The 24,763-nt window shown below is 45.8% G+C and overlaps 2 protein-coding genes across 11 annotated transcripts in view; one reads left to right on the top strand and one right to left on the bottom strand.

Annotated features, from left to right (window-relative positions):
* Nucleotides 1–13: 13 nt before the first annotated feature.
* On the top strand, nucleotides 14–22,312 carry PDSS1 (decaprenyl diphosphate synthase subunit 1). The gene is made up of 11 exons (XM_080974513.1): nucleotides 14–181; nucleotides 9,681–9,745; nucleotides 11,865–11,985; nucleotides 12,110–12,240; nucleotides 14,350–14,491; nucleotides 17,501–17,612; nucleotides 17,707–17,816; nucleotides 19,540–19,620; nucleotides 20,220–20,333; nucleotides 20,797–20,877; nucleotides 21,833–22,312. The coding sequence occupies exons 1-11, from the start codon at nucleotides 23–25 to the stop codon at nucleotides 21,971–21,973; spliced, it is 1,257 nt and encodes a 418-aa protein (XP_080830639.1). The 5' UTR covers nucleotides 14–22; the 3' UTR covers nucleotides 21,974–22,312.
* Nucleotides 22,111–24,763, bottom strand: part of ABI1 (abl interactor 1) — a 97,726-nt gene continuing 95,073 nt past the window's right edge. For all 10 annotated transcript variants that reach the window (XM_080974465.1, XM_080974468.1, XM_080974467.1 and 7 more), the window contains one exon: nucleotides 22,111–24,763. In XM_080974465.1, coding sequence (XP_080830591.1) covers nucleotides 24,588–24,763 — 176 coding nt within the window. In that variant the 3' untranslated portion in view covers nucleotides 22,111–24,587.

The following is a 24,763-nucleotide window of genomic DNA, read 5'->3' as shown; positions in this document are numbered from 1 at the left end:
TGGCGCCGAGGACGACGCGGCCATGGCCTTGGGCTGGTGGCACCGCTGCTGCTGTCGCTGCGCCGGCTCTTCGCGGGCGGCGTGGCTCGCCGGTTCCGGGCGGGCCTTGGGCTCCTCCGCTAACGGCGCCGGAAGGCAGCGGCGGGCTGTGGGGCCGGCGGCGCCCGCGTGGAAGGCGGAGGTAAGTCGGCGGCGCGCCGGGGCGAATGGAGGTCACGTCGGAATGAATGTGAGGAAACGCTAGCGGGATCTCCGGGCTGTTTCGTTTTCAGGTTCAGGGAGGGGAGAGAAGATGCTTAAGGGTCCGTAAAATGACGAGGGAATAAAGGGAGAATATTGGGGAGGTTTTGGTGGTGTTTTCACCCCTCCTCACACTCCTTAAAATGATGGGCAGTAAATTCAGGACTGAGGAAAAGGACTTCCTGCTGCGTTTGCTGCGAGGAGGTGCAGGGATGATGGCCACCGGCTTGGAGGGCTTTGCAAGGGGATTTGGCAAATCCGCGGAGGATGCATCTGTCCGTGGCTACTGTCCACGCGAGCTAAATTGCATTTGCATCTTCAGGGGTATCCCCCTCTCTCCAGAGCAGTGGTTACAAACCCTTTTTTGGCCATGCCCCACCTAAGCATCTCTAAAATCCTGATTCCACACCCCCCCCAACATATAATTCTTCCTATTCAAAAAGTGAAATCCTGTTCACATGGAGGAAGCCTATAAGGCCATTCACTGTAAATAACTCATTCTTGAATTGCCCCCCTTAAAAATCAAATTGCCCCGAACCAGTTCTCCGGATAGTTAAGGCAATGGATTAGGTCTCTTGCCCTCAGTACTTTGGGCTGCTTTGGTCACTGATGCTTGACCAGATTGACATTTTGGGTTGAGGCAGCATGGGATTTTCATGTACACAAAACCTTGGGAAAGATAAGGGGCTGTTTTTTTAAAAGAAAAGGTAGGGGTAGGAAGTTTAAAAAAATGAGCACAAACCTGAGGGGATAGCTCAGTCTGCAGAGCATGGGACTCTTAATCTCAGGTTTGTGGGTTCGAGCCCCACGTTGGGCAAAAGATTCCTGGATTGCAAGGGGTTGGTCTAGAGATGAATCTAGACCACGATGATCCTCATGGCCCCTTCCAACTCTATGGTTCTACAATTCTGAGGAATGTTTTTATTTCATTCATATATCTTGTTGAGATAACCACCAGCTTGGATGGCTTTAAAAGATTTAAAAGAAGTTGGATGGCCATCTGCCATGGATGCTTTAGTTGAGATTCCTGCATTGCAAAGGGTTGAACTAGATAACACTCAGGGTCCCTTTCCAACTCTACAATTCAGTGATTAGACAAAATAACGAAGGCTAAGGCTATCACTGACTACCAGCTTGATTACTATTTCTGTTAGGTGGTGGGTTGACATAGCAGCCGGCACAGCGATTTCTTCAAGTAGCTCTTTATTATGGTAAGCTGGAATAGAACTAACTGCAAACAGCTCAGCCGGCCTGTATTTATAGGCAGCCGGCTGTCAACATTGTAACCACAACAGCCCAGAGTTCCCGCCTAAAATAACTGCCGCGGACCTGAGTGAAAACTATCTACAGACCTGAGTGAAAACTATATACAGTATCCCCCTGTTGGCCCAGGGTGAAACTAGACTACATAACACCCCTCCCCACCGAGATAAGGCGTTAGTTACAATCGTAATGGTTTCCTTATATACAGCACTACGCGTAATGGTTCAATTAAGCACAAAAGCATATCGGTTACATTTCCCATACTTAGACCAACAGTGATACCTGTCCAACAACATAGTCCTTTAAATAAGTTGGGCGCTTGGAAACTCTGCCAGACCGCCGGGGACTGGTAGCCAAGTCCGGAGGGCCACACAGTTCTCGCTGAGGCTGTGGTGCGACCCTAGGTGGCGTTGGAACCAACTCCCCTGGATCCGCTGCTGTGGGTGGAGCCTCCGCAAGTGGAGTGGTCTGAGTCTGTTCTGAAACGGCTTGGTTCGGCTCCACGCTGGCAGTTTGTGAGGGAGGTGTAGGTGGGGCCTCGCCATCTGTACGTGTCTCTTCTGGAGCCGCAAGCGCAGTTGGGGGCACCTCGGTAGTGTCCAAGTCCCCAACCCTGCGCCTAAGCTGGTCTATGTGCCGTCGCCACAAGCGTCCGTCTTCGAGTGCCACCTGGTACGAACGAGGTCCAGTGACTCCCACTACTGTGGCTGGCACCCAAGGGATGTCCCCCACATAGTTCCGGGCAAAGACCTGGTTTCCTGGGACAAATGACCGTGGTGCGTTGGCACAGCCTGGGGGTTCAGCCACGGCAAAGTCTGGGTGTAGCCGGTCGAGCGGTGACCTGAGGCGGCGGCCCATAAGCAGTTCAGCAGGACTCCTCCCTGTGGCCGCATGAGGGGTGATGTGTTGCACGAACAAGTATTCGGCGACCCGCTCATGCCAGTCTCCCCGGTCCAGGCGCGCCAGTGCCTCTTTTGTCGAGCGCACCATTCTTTCCGCTTGCCCGTTGCTGGATGGATGAAAAGGTGCCGTTAGGGCATGGCGGATGCCCAGTCCCAAAAGATACCGCTCAAACGTGCCTGACGTGAACTGCGGTCCGTTGTCAGAGACAAGGACATCAGGACACCCATGCGTTGCAAACAGGCCTCGCAGCACCCGGATGACAGCTTCAGTAGTGGTGGAGGGCATCAGGGCAACCTCCAGCCATTTGGAATAGGCGTCCACCACTACCATAAAGGTCCGGCCGTGAAAGGGGCCAGCCAGATCGATGTGCACCCTCGACCAGGGTGTCTTTGGCGTCTCCCAGGTGTGTCCCTTAGCTGCCGGTGGTGCAGGCCTCGACTCCTGGCACGCTTGACAGGCGGACACCCAGGCAGTGATGGCATCGTCCATATTAGGCCACCAGACGTAACACCGAGCCAACGCCTTCATTTTGACAATTCCCGGGTGGCCAACGTGCAGAGCCTCCAGGACGCGCTGACGGAGTCCCTGGGGAATCACGACGCGGTCTCCCCACAGCAGGCAGCCACGATGAGCTGAGAGTTCATGTTGTCTGGTTGCGAAGGGCTGGAACTCCGATGCAAAAGGCCCTTGTGGCCACCCCCTCCACACCCAGTTGAGCACCCGGCTGATGGTGCGATCCTGGGCAGATGCGGAGGCCACAGTGGCAGCCGATACAGGCGCTGCCGGAAGATCCTCAATCAGAAGGAGCGATGAAGCTGGAGCCGGGTCTTCCACAAATGCTGGAAGAGGGCAACGGCTGAGGGCGTCGGCATGGCCCATCGATTTCCCCGGGCGATGGATGAGCCGGTAGTGGTAGGCAGCCAGGAAAACAGTCCATCGCAGCATGCGTGGTGAGAGGACCGGTGGAGTTGGACGATCACCGGCGAGGAGGCCCAGGAGTGGCTTGTGGTCAGTGATGAGGTCAAAAGTCCTGCCATAGAGGTATTCATGGAACCTCTTCACTCCAGCCACAAGTGCCAATGCCTCCTTGTCGAGCTGGCTGTAATTCCGTTCCGTCGGAGATAGTGTCCTGGAAAAGTAGGCGAGCGGTGCTTCTCTTCCATCTGGAAAACGGTGACTAAGGACAGCACCGATGCCAAAAGGTGAGGCGTCGCAGGCAAGGACCAGCGGCCTGGATTCACTGTACTGTACCAGCACACTGTCTGAAGAAAGGAGAGCCTTGACCGCGTTGAAGGCCGCCGTCTCCCGATGACCCCAGGCCCAAGGCGTCTTAGTGCTAAGGAGTCGGTGAAGAGGCTCAGCCACTGTGGCTTTGTGGGGCAGGAACATGTTATAAAAGTTCAGCAGCCCCAGGAATGCCTGCAACTCCGTTTTGTTCTTTGGGGTGGGGGCCTGCTGGATAGCGCGGATCTTGGATGTGGTTGGATGAAGACCGGAGGCATCGATAAGATAGCCCAGGAACTCTACCTGTGGAACGGCGATCTGGCACTTCTCCCTCTTTACCTTGAGCCCGGCCTCCTGGAACCTGGTCAGCACGGCACGGAGGCGCTCGAACAGCTGCTGGTGTGAGTCTGCAGACACCAAGACGTCATCAAAATATGGTACCACGCCCGGAAGCCCTTGCAGGAGACGCTCCATAAGGCTTTGGAAGATGCCAGGAGCCACACTCACCCCGAACTGCAACCGGCGGCAACGGAAAGCCCCCCGGTGGGTGACGATCGTCTGGGCTTCAGCAGTGGCATCATCGACTGGCAGTTGTTGATAGGCTTGGGCAAGGTCCAGCTTAGCGAAGACCTTACCCTCACCCAGGGAATGCAGCAGGTGTTGGACAACAGGAACCGGATAAGCGTGCTGCTGAAGTGCCTTGTTGATCGTGCACTTGTAGTCAGCGCAGATTCTCACCGACCCATCTGGCTTGACAGGCGTGATGATGGGGGTTTCCCACTTTGCGTGGTCAACCGGCTCCAAAACCCCTTGGGCGATCAGTTTGTCCAGTTGTTCATCCACCTTAGCCTTGAGAGCAAAGGGAACCCGGCGTGGCTTTAGCTTGATGGGGGCGACTTGTGGATCAAGGCTAAAGGAGATGGGCGTACCTGTATATTGGCCCAAGGTGCCGTCAAAAACCTCGGCAAAGTCTTTGACCAGACCCTCAGTCTCTGCATTAGAGATGCAGTTGATGCCGGTGACTTCCAGGCCGAGGGCATCAAACCAGTCTAGCCCTAGGAGGCTTGGCCGCTGACCTTCGACCACCACCAACCGGAGCAGGCCCGAAAAATCCTTGAAGGCGATCCGGAACCGGCCAACGCCTACCACGGGAATGTCGTTTCCCTGGTAGTCTCTCAGGTGTACGCGGTGAGAGTCGAGTTGCCTTTTGGACACTCTGGGTACCAGTCTTTTGATGGTGCTCCATGACACGATGGACAGGGCAGACCCGGTGTCGATCTCCATGTCACATGGAGCTCCTTCAATGAGCACCGTGACGTTCAGCTTGCGTCGCGTAGGCGAGTCGGTTTGGCCAATCGTGGTTCCAGACGGGCAGCGGCAGTTGGTGAGAGCGAAACAACTTTCCTTGGCAGACTGGAGTGAAGACTTGGACTTGCGAATCGATGAAGGGGGGGTGTCAGACGGAGCCGATCGGCAGACCTTAGCGATGTGGCCCCTTCTGGAACACTTCCTACAGATGGCGTCTCTGAATCGACACTTGGCACGGGAATGGTTGCCTCCGCAGCCAGCACATTCCGGTTGGCCCTTGGACTTCTGTTGGAACTTCCTGCGCTCCCGCTTTGTCTGGTGCACGTCATCGTCTTCACTGGAGGATGCCTCCTCACTGCTGGCCTTTTCATGATGCACCGGAACTGGCTCCCTAGCAAGACGCGGGCTGCTGGACTTGCGGATCTCCTGGGCGGAGCGTTCAGCAGCTTCTGAGGCCACAGCCTCCTCAATGGCTTTCTGTAGCGTGAGGTCTGGCTTGGCTAGGAGGCGCCGTTGCAGATGGATGTCCCGGACCCCGCAGACGATTCGATCCATCAGGGCATCGTCTAAGTCTCGGAACTCACAGTGCATTGCAGCCTGTCGCAGGGCGGTGGTGTAGTTGTTGATTGACTCCCCCTCTGCCTGGTTCCGGTGGTAGAACGCATGGCGGGCAGCAATCTTGGACGGCTTTGGTGCGTAGTGGTTGCGGAGCTTCTCTTGGATCGTGTCCCATGGTGTTGCCTGGACTGCTTCAGGCGCAACCAACGCTCGGGCCGTCTCAAACACCTCAGGCCCACAGAGGCTGAGGAATAGGCCCCGCTTCCGCTCCTGTGATACTTCTGTCAGCTCGTTGGCTTGGAGGTAGCAGTCGAACCGAGCGAGGTAGGAGTCCCATGATTCAGAGGCTGGCGCAAACGGCGGTAGAGGCACAAGTGAAGCCATGATTCCGATGCCGGCGTGAAGGGCGATGGATGGAACACAGTGCTCTAGCCAGAACAGTCAGCTCTGAATTGGTTCTGCCCAGTGATTTCGCTCAGTGATTTCGCTCTGTGATTCAGCTCAGTGATTCAGCTCAGTTCAGAGGCTGGCCGCATCTGGCTGTGCTCTGATGTCCATCAATCCCACCTTCGTCGCCAGTGTTAGGTGGTGGGTTGACATAGCAGCCGGCACAGCGATTTCTTCAAGTAGCTCTTTATTATGGTAAGCTGGAATAGAACTAACTGCGAACAGCTCAGCCGGCCTGTATTTATAGGCAGCCGGCTGTCAACATTGTAACCACAACAGCCCAGAGTTCCCGCCTAAAATAACTGCCGCGGACCTGAGTGAAAACTATCTACAGACCTGAGTGAAAACTATATACAGTATCCCCCTGTTGGCCCAGGGTGAAACTACACTACATAACAATTTCCTCTGCTGTTGAAAGCAGTATGCCTCTGAATGCTACTTGTTGAGAAACACAAGAGGAGAGAGTGTTGTCCTTGGGTCCTTCTTGCTAGCTTTCCATAGGTGTCTGCTTCGCCACTGTGAGAACAGGATGCAGGACTAGATTGGCCTTTGGCCTGATCCAGCAAGCTCTTTTTTGTTTTTAATTTTGTTTAGAGAGAAGCAGCATAGCTGACTGGGATGTTCATAATACTTGCCAGGCACCAGATTTGGGAAAGCAACTCTTGGTTTTCTTTGTAAGGCTGTAATTAGCCTTCCTTGCAAGCATGAGGTTCCACACTTTCAGGTGAGACTTCAAAGACATGATAGCAAAATTAGTAAGCTTGTTGATTTTAAATAAATAAATACTGATTTTACCATGACCTTCAACAGTTTCCCAAAATGATGTGTCATTTTGACCCAGAACTGTGGTTAATTTAACTGTAAACAAGCTAGCTTCAGTAACTATGAATTGAAGTTGGCTTTTTCGGAACCAACCATAGTTATGTTAACCATAATTTGCAATTCCAGAAGTTAATCAAAAGTAGTGATTAAAGCTACAAACAGAAGTTAATCAAAAGTAGTGTTTAAAGCTTCTGAACTGTTCTTGGTCACATGGAAGAGGGAAGGAAGAGTGTATGAGCTCAAAGCTCACTCTTGATAATTGTCTGTGTGAAATTTCTAGGTAGGAATCTGAGGATTTAGAGCTTGGTGTCATCATTAAACTGATGGCACGCAGGTAATCTGTTTCCCCAAATACCAGTGTTTCAGTGGGATGTCTGATCCAGCAGTGGGATGAATAAGAGCCAGTAGGCTATGCTCAGTGCAGGTAACATGGATACATAGAACAGCTGGGCCATTCATCACCAGTGTAAAGTCCCTTTCAGATGGCGGTCTTGGAATAGAAGCCTTTTATCTGTGTAATATTTGGCTGCGTGTGCAATATTCAAGAAGTTGTTCAATGGGGACAGGGAGTGAAATTACTGCCCCACAATTTGCTGTGCTTTTATGCAAGATGCATTATAAAGCCCTTCAGAATATTGGTAGCAGTGTGTGAGTGATAGATTTTGAGTTGTGAGAAGGAACAACAGTGAACAAGTCAGTACTCATCCATTGAATGGGCTTGGAGCTTGGGAGAAAGTACAATTCATTGGCTCTGTTCAGATGATTGTATCTTTATAAACCATGGAAATGAATGTTCAGGCCAAGCATTTCTTCTCTTCTCCTTATACACCACTTTGCGCCAGAAGCGTTTAGTCATGCTGCCCACATGGCCTGAAAAGCTGTCTGAGGACAAACGCTGGCTCCCACAGCCTGAAAAGTGAGATGAGCACTGCACCCCATAGTCGCCTTTGACTGTACTTAACCATCCAGGGGTCCTTTACCTTTACCTTACACCACTTTGGCACTTCATTTGCATTCAGTCGTAGTTTCCTGTTTGATTCAAACTGATGAATCCTCATTGAATGTCAGTTATGTTGCTGATGTTATGAATAGGCTTTTAGGATTGTGCAGAATGATTGTTCCCAAGATCTCCAAGCATCTATCTTAAAATAATCTTTGGGGAGCCCATGGTTCTAAAGCAGGTATGGGGAACCTGTGGCCCTCCAGATGTGTTTGGCCTCCAACTATCTTCAGCCCCCAGACAACATGTCAGGAATGATGGGGTTGTAGTCTTCAATATTTGGAGGCCATGAGGTTCCCAATGCCAGTTGTAAGGGCTGCTTTAAATAATTTTTTTAACTTAACCTTAAGTACACAAGAACATGCCTCTACTTAAAAATAAATAAATAACATGAATATTCTGCAAAGGCACTTGGCAGCAGCTAGTAACATAAAAGAGCTAAATATAATAATTAAAGGTATAAATCTAAACAAGCCACAAACAGCAAATTAACAAATAATAATACAGAAGAAAAAGCCACCCCCAATACAGCAGCTCAGAATCCCAAGTGCCCTCTGAAATGAAGCTGCTTGCTACCAAAGGCTGACAGCAAAGCTGGAAGGATGTTCTAGCACCTCAGTGTGGAAAAAGGCCTGCTCTAGATCAGGGCGGCCCAACTGTTCATACCAAGTGGGTCCTTTGACACAGAACCAGCAGGCCGTATGCTGCCTTGGTAGGGTGAGGCTCTGTCAGGGTCCTATAGCCTTCCTACCTGCTTCTCAAAGATGGGAAAGTACTAACTAGGCTTTGGGAAGGTGGAAGAAGGACTCTAGGACCCTATCAGAGCCTTCACACCTCCTACCCAAAGCCTTGCGCCTCACTTATCTGGCTTCAGGAAGGCAGCATGAGAGCTGGGGTGGGCATCAAATGTTGCTGAGGGCCGCCAAAAAAGGCCACGAGGGCCACACATTGAACTACCCTGCTCTGGATGATCCCATGCACCTCATATGTTGAGGGACCCATAGTAGAGTTCTGTGCTGTGAGCCTTTTGTGCTATTGAATACTTGTCTGGAGAAGGCTTGGGCCACCTCAGAGCTTGTGTAACAGCTTTCAGATTAGTCTCATAATAGAAACCACTTTGCATCAGAAAAAAGAGGTGTGGACTTAAACTAGTTTAGGGTAGTTTAGGGAAGGAATTGCAAAACTTTATGGTTTTGTTTTTATAACACTTTCCTTATAGAAGGATTGCACCTATCCTGAGACAGTTGCAGTGGTTACCTGCTTGCTTTCAGGCATAATTCAAAGGGTTTGGTCATTATCTTTAAAACCCTAAATGACTTAAGTCCTATATAGATTGGGGATTGTTTCCTCCCATACTGTCCTGAATTCTCCCCAATATTGTCTCAACCTTTTCTCAGACTTTAAATGGGTAAGAAGCTCACTGGTGTGGAGCCAGGCACACAATTTTATCTGGTAAAACAAATGATTAGAGGTCTTGGGGCTGAAACAATCTCAATCCTAAGATCAGAAGTAGAGGATCTTTTCTGGGTCTACAACCACAAGGGTGGAAGCACAGCTGAGTGGGACAAGAGAAAGAACCTTCTCAGTGGTTGCACCCAGACTATAGAACACCTTGCCCTATGCAGTGTGGTTGGTCCCCTCTCACATTCCTCCACCCCTGTAGTTATTGAAAACCATTTTCTTCCAAGAAGCTCTTGCAAGTTAGACAATATTCTTACGATTCTTTTAACTGTTGGCACTGTCTTTTAGCAATCGTTCTGCATTGTTTTAATGAAATTATAATTTAGAATGCTGTAAGATGTCCTAAGTAGTGTAGAAGGCAGAATATAAATACTCAAATAAAATAAAAGTTAGGTGAAATGTGGTTTGTAAATGTATGCTCACTAATGTTTCATTTCTTTTTTCCTCTGGACAGAGACCTGATTTTCTTGGGAGAAGTTCGGCTCTATCCATTTTAAAAATTCGTAGTATATTTTGGCGGTAAGTTGAAGACCTTGCCATTGTATTGCACCATATATAGGAGTAGGTTTTAGGTAACCTGGGTGAATATTTTTAGAAGTCCTACAGTTATGGGTGCTATCATGATCTATATAATGCTGTAAGTTGATACAATATAACCAAAGCAGGTTCAGGGAAGCAATTTATACATTCAATAAACTAACTGATATGGGATCAAGCTATTTCTCTCTTCCCCTTTGTTTTATACGACAGAAGTGTTCATCTTCCATTTCATAACACTGATTTGATTTCGAGTTCCTCCTTGCATATTGTAACGTCTTTGGGCTGGATAGCTACCATATTTGGAGCACCATATTTCAATCCTATTAAAAGGTCCTCCTGCACAAGCCTGCTAGGACAGCAACCTGCTTTGCCTTTGAACATGTAAAAGCTTCTCCAAGCGACTTTACTCCTGTTTTTAAGTGGAAGCTGAAGAACCAGTGGCAAGATGTAGTAAATAAGTGCAGTAGGAATGCCAGGCCAATAACATGCTCCTTAAGTTGAAACAATACTTAGATTGAGGTAAAATATGTCACTTAAGAATCAAGAGAAGGAAGTTTCCCTGGCTCAGCTACCGATTGGTAGGGATTCTTATCCTAGTGTTACATATTGAAGGGAAGGCCCCCATCAAGTGCACCACTTGCAGTATTCACCTCATTCTGAAACACGTCTTGCCGAAGAGTCCACATTTCTTAAGTGCACAGCGAGTCTTTCTGCATACCTAGTTGCGTGTTCCAAAAATGGCTTCACTTCTGGGTGACAGAGTACAAGCTGTATCCATGTTCCTGAGATTTATTGCCCAGCTGTCCTCTTCTGAATACTGTTTGAGTTATTGGGAATAAGCTGCTCCAAGAATTCTTCCACATTTGCCACAAGATTAGTGTGGGTACAATATGGGTCCACTGCTCCTGTACTATAAGCTTAAATAGGCTTGCTTGCATGCACAAGTTCCACGTAAACAAAATGAACTAGAGTAGTACCAGATACTCAATTACATATTGAGTGTCTTGATTGCAGCAAATATTCATTAGTCTATAATTACCATTTATCGTGTAGGGTGTAATAAAGCAAGACAATAAATCCTTATCTTTTGACCACCAAACTAGATGTTTGGAAACTGACTGCTTTTAATGAAAGGGCTGGTGCTGTGCTATTTTTATTGTAATTATTTATGTGTACACACCAAAAAGAAAAAGAAATATCATGTCATAGCTCTAGCACATAGTGCAGATGAAATCTTAAATGAGACCTCTGTTTTGTCCTGCCCCACCTTTGCTGCAAAGCTCAAATTTTTACTGTTTGAAAGCCTGTTGATAGCATTTTACAGGTTATAGCTGTCTAAAGGAGCTTGTAGAAATGTTCTGAAAGTAAGAAAAAATATTTCAGCCTCAGCTTGTTAAACTACATACAGTGTGCCAATCTGCCCTCAACAAATTTATCTTACGCTCTCCCTCCACCAGCAGCCAATTAGGGAATTATCTCCTGCCCCCCACCCCTTTCAAAATACCATTTTCTTTCCTGCCCTCTCCTATATCCACATTACAGCATTTGTCTACTCACAAGTGAACCCCATTAAGTTCAGTGGCTAATTTGAGTACCATCTAAGGAGAGGAGTGATGGGGTAGTGTAACAGAGTGACGTTGAGGTGAACTGGCAGGTGCAGGGATAAAAGTTTAAGAAAGGAAAGGTTTAAGAAACCACTGAGAAATTTGGGTGGGAATCTGTTATGGATGAGAGCAGGCACAGAACTCGGGGACAATTTCCCTAGCTCTGCTCTTGCAGCTGCCCAGTAGGAATGGGCATGGAGACATGAACACCAGTACAAGGTGCTGCAGAGGCTTTTGGGATATAGGGTGGCAAGTACAAAGTAGGTGAGAAGTGAGCGGGGGGGGGGGGGGAGAGAAAGAAACCAAACTTTTAGAGAACAAATCATGTGGGGCAACTTGTGATTTTAAGCATGGTTTGTTTAATAAACTATGCCTTAGCTTTGGCTTAGCACGACATGCAAATCAGGCCAGTATTTTGTATGCTCTGTAAAATGAAACACAAATCCAACCTGTATTTTACCTCTCTAAATTCTTTCAAATAATGCTATCGCCAGGTTTCACCACACAACGCTGCGATTGTACAGCTGTGGTACAGCGGTTAGTGATGAAAAATATAAGGATCCTTTTAAACTGGGAAGCAAAGACTTGAATAATCTCTATGAAGATATTAAAAAGGTAAGGGCTCTTTGGTGTCTGGTGTGAAGTGCTGTAATCTCTCTTCCAAAGAGGCATAACATTGCATCAACCTATTTCCAGATTTACTGCTCAACTTTAAAACTGCATTTTTGTTTGTTTACAGGAATTATGGGTATCTACTACAGAACTGAAGGAAATGTGTGAATATTACTTTGATGGCAAAGGGAAGGCTTTTCGACCAATGATTGTGGTGCTAATGGCTAGAGCGTGCAATTTTCATCATAATAACTCCGGGTAAATACCTAACCAGTATTTTTAAAGTTCTTACAGTTTCAAATCCACTTGGCTAAAAAAAAAAAAGTCACTTGCTAGCAATAACAGCAGGAGTTAAGCAGCATGTTTGCAACTGCACAATTTATGCATTTTTCAGTATCTTTCCCAAACTGTACACAGCATTGCAAAGGGTGCCATTGTCCCCCTTCTTCCCCTCAATTTCATTCTAAAAACAAGAAAGGAAAAGGCCAGAATTCCATTAGCCCAATATATAAATATCTAGAATTGTTGGCACAAAGTGTCCGCGGCATTGAGCATAGTATGGTCAAACCTTTGCCCCAAATTGTAGTGTGACAGAGGAGTTGCTCCCAGTGTTCTTTGGCACACTCATATGTGACGCACTAGGAAACTGGTATAAAAAGCGAGGGAAGAAGCAGCAGGCACAGCTCCAGGTGAGTCTAAAGTGCCCGTATGGCAAGGAAAGGAAGTGTGGGATTTACGGTGGTATTCCTCGGACTGGACCTACTGTAAGTAATAGACCCAACTTAGGCACTGTGGTCTAAACCACAGAGCCTAGGGCTTGCTGATCAGAAGGTCGGCAGTTCAAATCCCCGCGACAGGGTGAGCTCCTGTTGCTCGGTCCCAGCTCCTGCCAACCTAGCAGTTTGAAAGCACGTCAAGTGCCAGTAGATAAAATAGGTACCACTCCAGCAGGAAGGTAAATGGCGTTTCTGTGCACCGCTCTGGTTCTCCAGAAGCGGCTTAGTCATGCTGGCCACGTGACCCGGAAAAACTGTCTGCGGACAAAAGTCGGCTCCCTTGGCCCATAGAGCGAGATGAGCGCACAACCCCGGAGTCGTCCGCGACTGGACCTAACGGTCAGGGTTCCCTTTCCCTTTAATCATGTTCATTAGTTTCAGTGGGTCCTCTCTGAATAAAACTTAGACCTTACAGTGCTGTCCTAACCATGTCTACTTGGGAGTAAGTCCTGTAGAATTCAGCAGGGCTTACTCCCAGGTAAGTGGGGTAAGGATCACAGCCACAGGCTGACTTGATGCCCACTTTATAGCTTTTGGCTATAGAAAGGTTTTTTGGGGTTTTTTGCGTGGGTTTCAGTAGGACAAGTTAATATCTTGTCCCCTTAGTGCTGCTGCTGTTGGTGCTGTGGGAAATTCACTGGTCAAGTGTTTTAAATTTCACTGACAAAATGTTCGAAGTGGGTCTTTAGATAATCTAGCACTGGGTTCTGTTTCTGTCATGGTCAGCTGGATTCTGCAAGGAAACGTTTCGCAGAGGTTGGTGGAGATAGCTGTCTCTTTGCTCCTGTCACCTGGAGGCATATTGCCACGGAACATGAGAGCTCCATTTTTTGCTTCCATCGCTAATATTCAACAATATATTCTGTCTCAGTCTTCCCCAGTCTGGTGCTCTCCAAAGTTTCGGTTTGCAACTCCCATCAGCCCCCGCCCAAATGGCCATGGTAGCTGGGGCTAATGGAAGTGGTCATAAAAAACATCTGGAGGGCACCAGGTTGAGGAAGGCTGGTATATATAATCCCTTTTAAAAGCTAGTTTAGTTGCCAGCCCAACCTTCTGTAAAAAAAACTGATTTCCTGTGTTTTATGAATAAATAATTTCAAGTTTGCTTCATTAGCTGACCAAGTTCTTAGGTTCCATACAAGAGGGAATAATTTCTCTTCATGCGTTTGTCCTGCACCGCTGTGTATTTCTATAAATTATTATTAAATTTATTACCCAGGTGCCCTTCTATAGGGAAGGAATGCTCTCCTGGGCCACCCCCCCCAAAAAAAAAGAATTCTTAGGGCAGGGGCCGCTCTGCTGATCTTAACACCCAAGACAGTCTGTAAGGAAGGTGGTCTGATGATGATGATGATGATCGTAATAACTTCTGACTTCCCCATACCTGCCCATAAAAACCAACTGCCTGATGCTGCTGGAGAAGAATTGGATTAAGTTTGGATGAGGAAGTGAACTACAGAGACACTGGATTCCAAACTATTTGTCACAAATGCAGAACAAGTCATTGCTATCGAAAACTGCTGATCTGGTGAACGTGTCCTAGCGTGCTTGGTTTGCTCAGCTTCCGCTGTCTCTTTCACTCCGATTTTAGGGAAGTACAGGCAAGCCAGCGTTCTATAGCAGTAATTACAGAAATGATCCATACAGCTACTCTCCTTCACGATGATGTTATTGATGATGCAAATTCACGGAGAGGAAAACAAACAGTCAATCACATTTGGGGGGAAAGGAAGGTGAGTGTGTTTGTAGCAATGCAGTGATTTTTTATTTATTTTTTGTATTTGGAGGGATGTTTACATGGGAAGCTGTAGGGAAAGTATACAGGCTGTGAGGATGACTAAAGCAAACGAGGCAGGTTTTATCTATTGCTTTTAAGATTAAATAATTACGGGTGTTTTTTATTTGCAACAGTTTATGTTAATTGCTTGCATGCTTTTGAATTGCACAGAACACTTGGCATGCAAAATTAAATACATTTGTTCTACACACAGCATAGTCTAGCCAAAGTTGAGCACTTCCTGAAATGAAGGGGCAAAAGTGTTCCTTGCACCCAAAGGCCTGCCTCCTAATTTGCCAACAAAAGCTGATCATATTTTATATCATTATATTCCACGGAGCCAGTTCCTCCGGTCGGAGGAACTCCGCCATTCGCCGATGGCGCTAACCCGGAAGTCCCCGAAAATGGAATCTTTGAATTAGTCCCGAGAAGCAGGTTTAGCAGAAGGCTGGAAAAACAGGAAATTATCTGAAGAGAAGCTGATAAAATAACCCGTCTGGGCAAATACCTTGAATTCTTGGAGTGCTGCTTCCCCTTTCCTTATCTTGTGGGTGGAGTGATGAGGGGGGGAAACCAATTTATCCAGGGGTGGCCAACACAGTGCCCTCCAGATGTTGTTGGACTGCAACTCCCAGTGGCCAGAAAATATGGCCGGTGATCAAGGGTGATCTGTGGTCCACCAACATCTGGAGGGCACCACATTGACCATGCCCAATCCAGCACCTTCTTCTGCAGAATGTCCTCCCCACCCTTTGTCTCTTGGCCCCAGTTTGTTACAGCCCTGCTGCCCACTCACCTCTTCCACTGTCCTTGAATTCTTGAAACACGTGAGCTAGAATTATGGGTGGGAATCGCAGTAGTAGTGGGGAGATGAGACAAGATAACAGAGCAGGAAGGGCAGTTCAGATATGTATGTGTCAGCTGGGGCAGAGTTTAGGTTAATAAAAGGGGTTCTTTGTGCCGAGATCTTGCTGTGTTTGTGTCACAATCTTCCCTGATATCCAGTGGGAAAGAAAGGAGCACATCTTAATGGTGCACCTGCTGGTTCCAGTTTAATCTAATCCAGCAATGGTGCTTCATGTGCGTAACTGACACCGATGCTCTTTCAGGCCCCATTGACTTGGTAAGCACACCTGTTGATCTGGCTGGGCTGGGCCTCCTCATCTGCATGCAACTCACAGCTGGTTTGGAGGCATGAAAATGACGTGGACTTAGCCCTGTCCTTCAACCTCTGTAAGCGAAAGCAGCCATGGAAAATTATCTTGGTCTGAACAATTAAAAGCTGTACTTGGCATTTCAAGTAATAAATATGATGGCTGAAAGTTATTGTTCGTGGCAGCCTTGAAATTATTTAGCTGTTGGGGATTTTTTATTGTTTCTTTTTGATTAAATGCTTGTATTGGTTTTTTTGTCTGCTGCTCTGGGCTCCTTTGGAGAAAGGGCAGGATGGCTTTTCAAATAAATAATAAAATCATCATATGTAGCAGCTGAGCTGACCTCTCTTTACACTGCTAGGGAGCATAATAGCAGACTCCTGACTTGGAGGTTCTATTCTGTCCCTTGAGCAGCCATTGTGGTGTGAAGTGCCTTCTCCCATCTTGAGCTGGTGGCCCAGCTATACCCATATCTGGACAGGGATAGCTTAACTCCATTGACCTATACTGTGGTAATCTCTAGGTTAATTACCACAATGCACTGGGCACAGGGTTGCCCTAGAAGGCTGTTTGGAAACCGCAGTTGGAGCAGAGGGCAGTCGCCAGGCTGCTGATGAGGTGGACCATATCACACCAGTATTGGCACAACTGCAGCTGCTGCTTACACCTTTTTGGACCCAATTCAAAGTGCTAGTTTTAAGCTGTGAAGAAGCAGTGGGGCACCTCTTGCCCGCTGGCCAATCTTGGCACATCAGGCTTCCCCTCAGGCTTCTTTAGCCTGCCAGACTGTTAGGGGGACGGCACCCCCATCTTATTAGGACAGATAAGGGCAGGGTTTAAAAGGAACTCTCAGAAGCTTCAAGTAGGCTCCTGATTGTTCCTCTGCTGGTGGGTGGCAAGAGTCTGTCAAAACCACTTCCTTTGCCTAGCACTGCTCTTTGAACTTTTGAAATTGGAAGTTGAAAAAGCAGTGTGCAGCAGCCTCCAAGGAACTCCGTTTCACTGTGTGTGCCTGTCCCATCCTGGGAACAGGCATGGGCAGCCAAAGCAAGCATCCCTTTGGGAAGCAGCTACCTTTTAAAAGGATCAGCTATGCAGGTGATTCCCTGCGAGTAGCCAGTCCTTCCAGAAGGCGGGTTCTCTGTCCTCCTGATCACCTGAGGAAAAACACCTGCCTTTTCAAAGTATTGTCAGGACAGTTCCCCTCCCCGCACCTGCTCCCATTTGAGCTTCCAGAGGATCAAACAGGAGTGTAGTCTGAAAGCCCTTTCCAATAGCAAAAGTCTTTCAAACAGTATTGAATGTCCCAGCAATTGGGACTTCAAAGCACATCACTTGCCATCATAGTGACTGACAGGGGCAGCCCTGCCAGGTATAACAATCTGGCCCACTACCCAGAAAAGGTTCCCTACCCGTTTTATATAGCCTTATCTGACTGACTGCTTCTCCCATCAAGAATATAGCTGGATATTACAAGAGTTGTCTAGTGCCAAGAGAGGCTCAGAGGCGCAGCAACATGGAGAGGCTTTTCAGTGGTGGCCCCCACACCTGTGAAATGCTCTCGCTATTGAGGCCTGCTTGGCATTGACACCGACATCTTTTTGGTGCCAGGGTAAGACTTCACTCTCATTCAGGTATCTGTAAAAGGGAATACCTTTGAATAAATCCGGAGAAAAAAATAAATCACACAAAAATGACTGTAAATTGAAAACGCCTCTCTCTTTCCCCCACCTCCCGCTGCATTAAAGAGAAAACAGTTTCAGTATTGTATATATGCTGCTTCTCTCTTAAAGCAAATTCTTCCTTTCCAGGCAGTCCTAGCTGGGGATTTCATCCTTTCTGCAGCCTCTTTAGCATTAGCACGTATTGGAAGCGCAACCATTGTTTCTGTGATAACGTGTGTGATTGAGGATCTGGTGCATGGTAAGGCATTTTAACAAAATCTCTAGAAGCAACTGAGACATTTTTGTCTAGGCAGCAGTTGAATGACAGTGTTGGGCTCTTCATCTTTTTTTAGGCGAATTTCTTCAGATGGGTTCCAAAGAAAACGAAAATGAGAGATTTGCTCACTACCTCGAAAAGACCTTTAAGAAGACTGCGAGTCTTATAGCAAACAGCTGTAAAGCAGTATGTACGTTCCGTCTTTCTTGTTGTTCATATACCATGATGCATCGGTGGGAAACTGGGGGGGGGGGGGGGGGGGTTGCAGCCTTTTCACAGCTTTCTCTTACTAGCTCTTCAGGCTTAAGGGGCCCAAAGTCCTGGAAGCCTCTCCAGTGTGTCTCATGCTGTAAGGAGTGAAGCACATCAGTAACTTAGCACTCTTTGCTTATCTCAGTCTCACAATGTTAGGAAATGAGTCAAAGGAGGATATTAAAAAAAACGATGTCTTGATGGCTAGTGCCATTGGTCATTGGTGGCTGCTGTACTTTGCCATTCCTCGTTGTAATGTCATCTTTCTTTCTTTCTATGCATCTATTTTGGAAGACTTCCTAACTTAAAGTGCAGTTCTGTGTAGACAATGAGTCCTGTTGAATTCAGTGGGGCTTATTCCCAAGTGGGTGGAGTTAGGACTGCAGCCTAAAATGTCCAAATATATATTGCCAAAACTTCAGTGGGTATAAAGCTGCATTTTAAATCCTGGTTTGGCTCTTCCTTTGTCACAATGGCTGATTTCCATATTGCTTTCAGATACTCATTTGTGCTGTTGCTTAAATTGTACTGGAGATACTTGAGCTAGGATGCAGAGTTCCCTAGTATTGTTCGTTCTTATTGCTATTAGCAGACCTCTAGGGTTGTTTACGTGTATAGAGTGATGCACATTGGAACAAAAATGCCTGACTTCACCTATATGCATTGATGAGGTCTGTACATAAAGGAGTGACTAACCATGATAGTGATATTGAGTGGTGGATAGTTCATTGAAAACATCAGCTCTTGTGCAGCAGCTGTGAAAAAGGTCAAGTATTGGGAACTATTAAGGGATTGATTGAAAATGATGCTGCCAGTTGTCACAGTGCCCCTATACTCTGTCCCCATCACAAGAGCTGCAGTTCCCAATGATGTAACAGTGAAACCTTGTTCCCAGGATTCTTTGGGGGAAGCCATGACTGTTCAAAGTGGTCCAATACTGCTTTAAATGTATAGTCTAGTTCTATGTCCTAGATGTGTTAATTAATGCAACTGTTTGCATTGGGGGTGGGATTTAACATGGTGCACCTGTCTTCTGAATGTTTCTTCCCAAGGGACATCAGACATGATCACTATAGCATCTCTCTCTCACTCTCTCTCACACACACACGTGTGAAGACCAGCTTGTAGCAACTTCAGTGCAGAAAATGGCTGCCTCAGGCAGACTTCGCATGAAACAATCACCTATTTGACTGCCGTGTCCACTTTTTACATTGTGTTTTGTGAATTTAACTCTGCCCTTTTTGTGGAGAAGAAATTGCTCTCGAGATTCTGGCAATTGCTGGGACCAGAGTTGCCTCAAATGACATGGCTGCCATTGCATTAGTAACTGGCAAACAATCAGTTTGCAGCCCATCATTCTGTATCTCAGAGACTCCAAGCCCTGTGCGTGCAATGAAGTTTGGCCATGATGAATATTTGATATATCCAATCTAAATTCAGAGATATATATATATATTTAATGCTGTAGTTCAGATGGGCCTTGTGTTCTTTTAAATAGATCTAGTTTGTACGTGCCTGGGTGTATAAACGGGTACTGGGGGTGGTCAACAGTGCAGCTAATGAAGCCTGTCTTCTCTCTTCAGTTGTTTACTATTAATGTGCTGCATATACAAACAATGGATACTAATGACAGAATTCTTTTGTGTTTCCCTTTCAGGTTTCCATTCTAGGCTGCCCTGATCCAGAGGTGCATGAGATTGCATACCAATACGGAAGAAACCTCGGGATAGCATTTCAGGTACTATATAGCAGGCACGTCCAACTCCCAAGAGACTGCGATCTGCTCCCAGTATAAAAATTCTGGAAGTGATCTACCCATGGGGGGGGGGGGGAGCCAAAGCGGTTGAGCTTTTTTAGGGAGGGGGAAAGCTTAGCTTTATTGGGGGGGGGGGGGACATCACTCACCTAGAACGACGACGCAGCGGTGAAGACTACTTTCATTTTCTAACTCGTCAGCTAAATACCAATTTCAAACAACGGAAGAAAAGAGCAGTTGCAGTGGGGAGGGACTTCCACTCCATTGCTTATCGCTGCTGCAGATCAATAGGGATCCCGTGATCGAACAAGATCATCCGGGGATCGACCGGTTGACCAGTTTGACATCTCTGGTATATAGAGATACTAAGGAAATAGGCTAAGAAACTAGCTTTTAGACTTGTGAGACAACAAATGACTGGGGCCAGTGCCATAAAGCAGTAAGATCAGCAAGCTTAGACTGTCCCCTGTTCAGCAGGCAGAAAAGAATTGAAAGCTGGATACAACTATTATAATTGTTATGAACTAATTCTTTTTAAGATCCTTGTTAACTGGTCTCAACGTTTGTCTGTCTGTTTGCAGTTGATAGATGACGTGCTGGATTTTACATCCTGTTCTGATCAGCTGGGAAAGCCAACGTCAGCAGACCTTAAGCTTGGTATAGCCACTGGTCCTGTCTTATTTGCTTGTCAGCAGGTAGGATTAATAAATATACTGTCTTCACCCCATGTTAAACTTGTACTGCTGGCTACTTGAGAGACATCTACAGTGGTACCTTGGGTTACAGACGCTTCAGGTTACAGACTCTGCCAACCCAGAAATAGTACCTCGGGTTAAGAACTTTGCTTCAGGATGAGAATAGAAATCGCGTGGCAGCAGCACAGCGGCAGGCCCCATTCGCTAAAGTGGTACCTCAGGTTAAGAACGGACCTCCAGAATGAATTAAGTTCTTAACCCAAGGTAGCACTGTATATTGAAATTTAAGGATGAGTAGGGGTGGAAGCGTTTCATGTTACCTTGTTCAAGCTGTATGCCTGCCTTTTCATAAAAATGCTTGTGAGATGTTTATAGGTGAGAAAAGATAATAGGTAGTTCGTCTCTCCTATTAGTTGCTAAGCTCTTGCATTTTGGGGGAGGTTAATGTTTTTCTCCTTCTCAGTTTCCAGAAATTAATGCCATGATAATGAGGCGATTCAGTTTGCCAGGAGACATTGAACGTGCCCGGGAATATGTATTACAGGTAAGACAAGACCAGACTAAAATAAATACCAGCTCATACATGTATCTAATACTGCTAGACATTAATGTTCAGTACAATAGATTTAGTTAATAGGAATTCATCTGGAATTAAGTTTTATGGTTATTTTTGAAGCCCTGATGTAGGATTCTAGCCTTTACTCTTAACACTTCATTTTACAAAGCAAATTTATATTGGGTATCACCTATCAATGATATGTGTGGTTTTCTCCAACAACTGAAACACGAACTTCATAAGTTTTAGCAAGCCCCGTGTTTTAATATTCGTTGTAAGCTATCTTGAACAGGGTATAAATATTTCAATAAGGTGACTTTTTGCAAGAACAGATTTTCACCATTAACCTCCTATGGAGAACAGGACCTGTTCACTCAAGTCTGAACGCTTAATGCAGAAAATGTGAGCCTGATACGTTCTGTCCAGTAAGCATTGGTGTAAATTAGTTTTGTGCTTCTCCTTTCCGGTGCATTCAGCTCTGTTGTAATCTAGATGTATTTACTTGAAGCTTTAAGTACAGATAACCACCTTGGAGGAGTGTAGAGGTAGTCGAGCACATTCAGACAGCGTATTTGCTTGTCCCTCAGCTTTTCAACTGCTTGGAGCATAGAAAAGCTGCCTTATGGCAAATCTGACCATTGGTCCATCTAACTTAACATTGTCTACACTGGCAGTGGCTCTCCAGGCTTGCTGGCAGCAGGTTTATCCCAGTTGGTTCTGGAGATGCAAAAGGTCCCAGTTTCAATCCCTAGCATCGAACCCACAGAGCCCTTGAGCTCTGCAGAATGGTGGTTTTGGACTGTTTTCTAAAAACACCTTTGCTAAAATTTATGTTCTAGAATCAGTTTCAAAATCTGACAGAAAAGAGGGAGCAAGAAAGATCCCATGGCCTCCTAACTTCTCTACTTAAAAGTCTTTGGGTGTTTTTCTTTTTCTTTTTCAGAGTCATGGCGTGCAGCAAACAACCTACCTCGCCCAGCGCTACTGCCATAAAGCGATGACAGAGATCAGCAAGCTCAGACCATCCCCTGAAAGAGATGCCCTCATTCAACTAGCAGAAATAGTCATCGCCCGAGACAAATGACTCAGCTGCCAGAATGAGTTGCAATGAAGGAGATATTTACCAGACTGTGCCTAAATCTACATGGTGAAACATCTTGGCTTGCTTCCAGTGCAGTTACCAAAATTTAAGTTATCCTCACTGAAATAAATATAACTAGGTTTATGAAGTAAAAATGTTTTATTGAAGGAAGCCATACAAAAATGATGAAACAAGATCAGTCTGTTAAACTGGTAGCAATGCCTTGTGCCTGTATTTTTAATGGGTGGGGGGTTCCTGTTTTTGTCATGGGCACTGTTTACATCGTTCAATATTGACACCCAAGGCCACAATGAATAAATACAATCAATGTGTTGAAAATCACTTTTGCAAACGCCTTGGTGTGTGCTGGGAGTATAAGAAAGATACCTTAAGAATGATCTAATTGCCTATTAGTTTCAGAGTACCAAGAATATTAAAGGAGTATGGTTTATTATAAAAAGACTGCACATATTTTTTTGTAAATAAACAGGTTATATACAATTTTAAGATGTTCCAATTTATAAAGGGAATACAGATAGGTTTTACGGATTGCTAACTGATCTCAGAAATAACAGATTAACAATTAGGAAAAGGCAAGAAAGCATTTAATATAGTTAGGTTTGTTTAAGGTAAGGCGGCAAGGGATGCTTCAGTATTTAATGCCACACTAGAAAACAACTGTAACCACTCGAACAGCCAGTACACCTGCTCTTTCATCATTTAATTTTAATACCCATTAAGACAGTTCAGTCCAAATAAATCTTTACTACATACAGTAAAAAAAAAATCCCTTACTAAATCATAATCTGCCTTAGATTATCTAAGTAATACAAGTTTTGTACAAAGAGACCAAAAAAAGTCACCTGACGTTGTGCTCAAAATGGAGGTGTCAAAGTGCATGTGTTGCTTTCTTAGAAGAGCAAAGTAGGCTGTGACTGCTTGTGTCCTTCCCTACGTGAGCGGATATGATTAGCTCCTTTCAGTAGGACACCTGGTCCAGCATCATCTCTCCTGTAGTATCTGCCTCCACCTGGGCTCACATGCTCCTTGTATTTTGTGGATGGCTGTGGCAGCAACCGTCTTCAAATACAGTGATGTGGACAAGTCAGTAGCAAATCCCTTCAGTGCTACAACGTCATCTTAGCAGGACATGCAACCTTCCACGTTTTAAGTGAGGTGGCCGATAGGACAGTGACTTGTGATAAGTTTCCTCACAACTCTGCATGTTGTGGAATGTGTTAAGATCGGAGAACAAAACTTAGTAGCCTCATAACCAGGGCCAAGTGGCTTCATTTAATAACCACAGTCAGTCACCCAAGCTGGTAAAGGCAATCACCCCTAAGGAAGCTCCACTGCCAGAGTAAAAGACTACTGGGTGGAGGGAAGAATGCACTGTTGATTCCTGGTGTTGCAGCTGTAGTGCCAAAGATGCAATTGGATGGCATGACGTTGCCCATCTAATGCTAAATCAGCACTATCAGCCTGGACAGCTCTGGTCATATGTGGATAGCTGGGAATAGGCACAGATTTCTGTTGCGTGTCAGTCCCCAGCTAAGTCTAGCATCCAATAACTATCGGAAGTGATGTTAATGCAATTTCCCAGGGCCAGGACTCCTTTACTCTGCAAACTCCCCTATAAGCCTTTTAGCACTGTGATCCTCTGTTTAAAAGAGTAACAAGAGACATGAATTGCAAGTGTCTAGCAGTTATCACTCACTGTCGCAATGAATGAAGCCAAATAGTTTTGTGTAATTTTACGCATCATGAGCTTGCAGAAACTTGGTTTCCTATCTCGGAGGATGTTAAGTTTTGCACTTGCATCAAAATTGTCCCTGCTTATAAGGGGCGGGGGGATTTTTGCCAAGTCAATGTTTTAGTATTGCTTTGCAAGGCAAGCCAACAAATTAATGGACAAGACCTTTGGTTCACTTATGTATTTATGAATGGAAAAATTCAATGCAAATTTACTCATAAAAAACTCAGGTACAAATTACACATACATCATAAGACCACCCATCTTTGATTCATATGGACACCTTAGAGACTCAAATGGACTAATTGGAATAGGTTTTGTGAAAGAGTACTCCAGGCAAAAGATTACAACAAATTGGAAGCATCTTGGATTTTTTGGAGAGAAAAAAGTATAATTCAATACATAAGTTTGTATGCATGCTTTTAAACAAATACTATAGTTTGAGGATGAGCAAGAGTCTAAACAAAGGTAAATGACCAGCACTATCAGACTTTTCAATCAGATTTAATGTTAGTCTAACATAGTTGTTAGTTTACCATGCTGCACTGAAAAAAGAAAATAATGGCACAATTTGAATCATGAGTCATTAAATATTATATACCCTACTTCCCCAGAATATTTAGGCTGGTCATAAAAATCAACAATGCATAAGTAAATAAGCATAATCAGTAATAAACAGTTGCTCGTTTTACAAACTCTGCAGAGACAAATGCTTACAGATGAACATTCAATCATACCATTTAAACAGTATGGCCTGAAAGGATGGGCACATTTTAAAGAGCATTAAGACAATTGTTAACCTTTTAGTTACCCTTTGTAAATAATTATGGCATGATTGAATAAGACCTGACCTGAAGAGAGAACTTAATCCGCATAGTGCATGATTGACTCAACATAGTTTCCAGGAAACAGGCCAGTCACTCTGTTGCAAACACCTTCATACCAGCCGTCGTCATTCTTCTTTATAACATAAATGATTGCACCCTCCATGAATGACAGCTCATCATCCTTGTCCTTTGTGTAGTCATATATGGCAACAA

The sequence above is a fragment of the Podarcis pityusensis genome, assembly GCF_964106645.2.
Source record: "Podarcis pityusensis genome assembly, chromosome: 12".
Taxonomy (NCBI): domain Eukaryota; kingdom Metazoa; phylum Chordata; class Lepidosauria; order Squamata; family Lacertidae; genus Podarcis; species Podarcis pityusensis.
The sequence above is the reverse complement of the archived record's forward strand: the minus strand, read 5'-3'. Positions and strand labels throughout refer to the sequence as shown.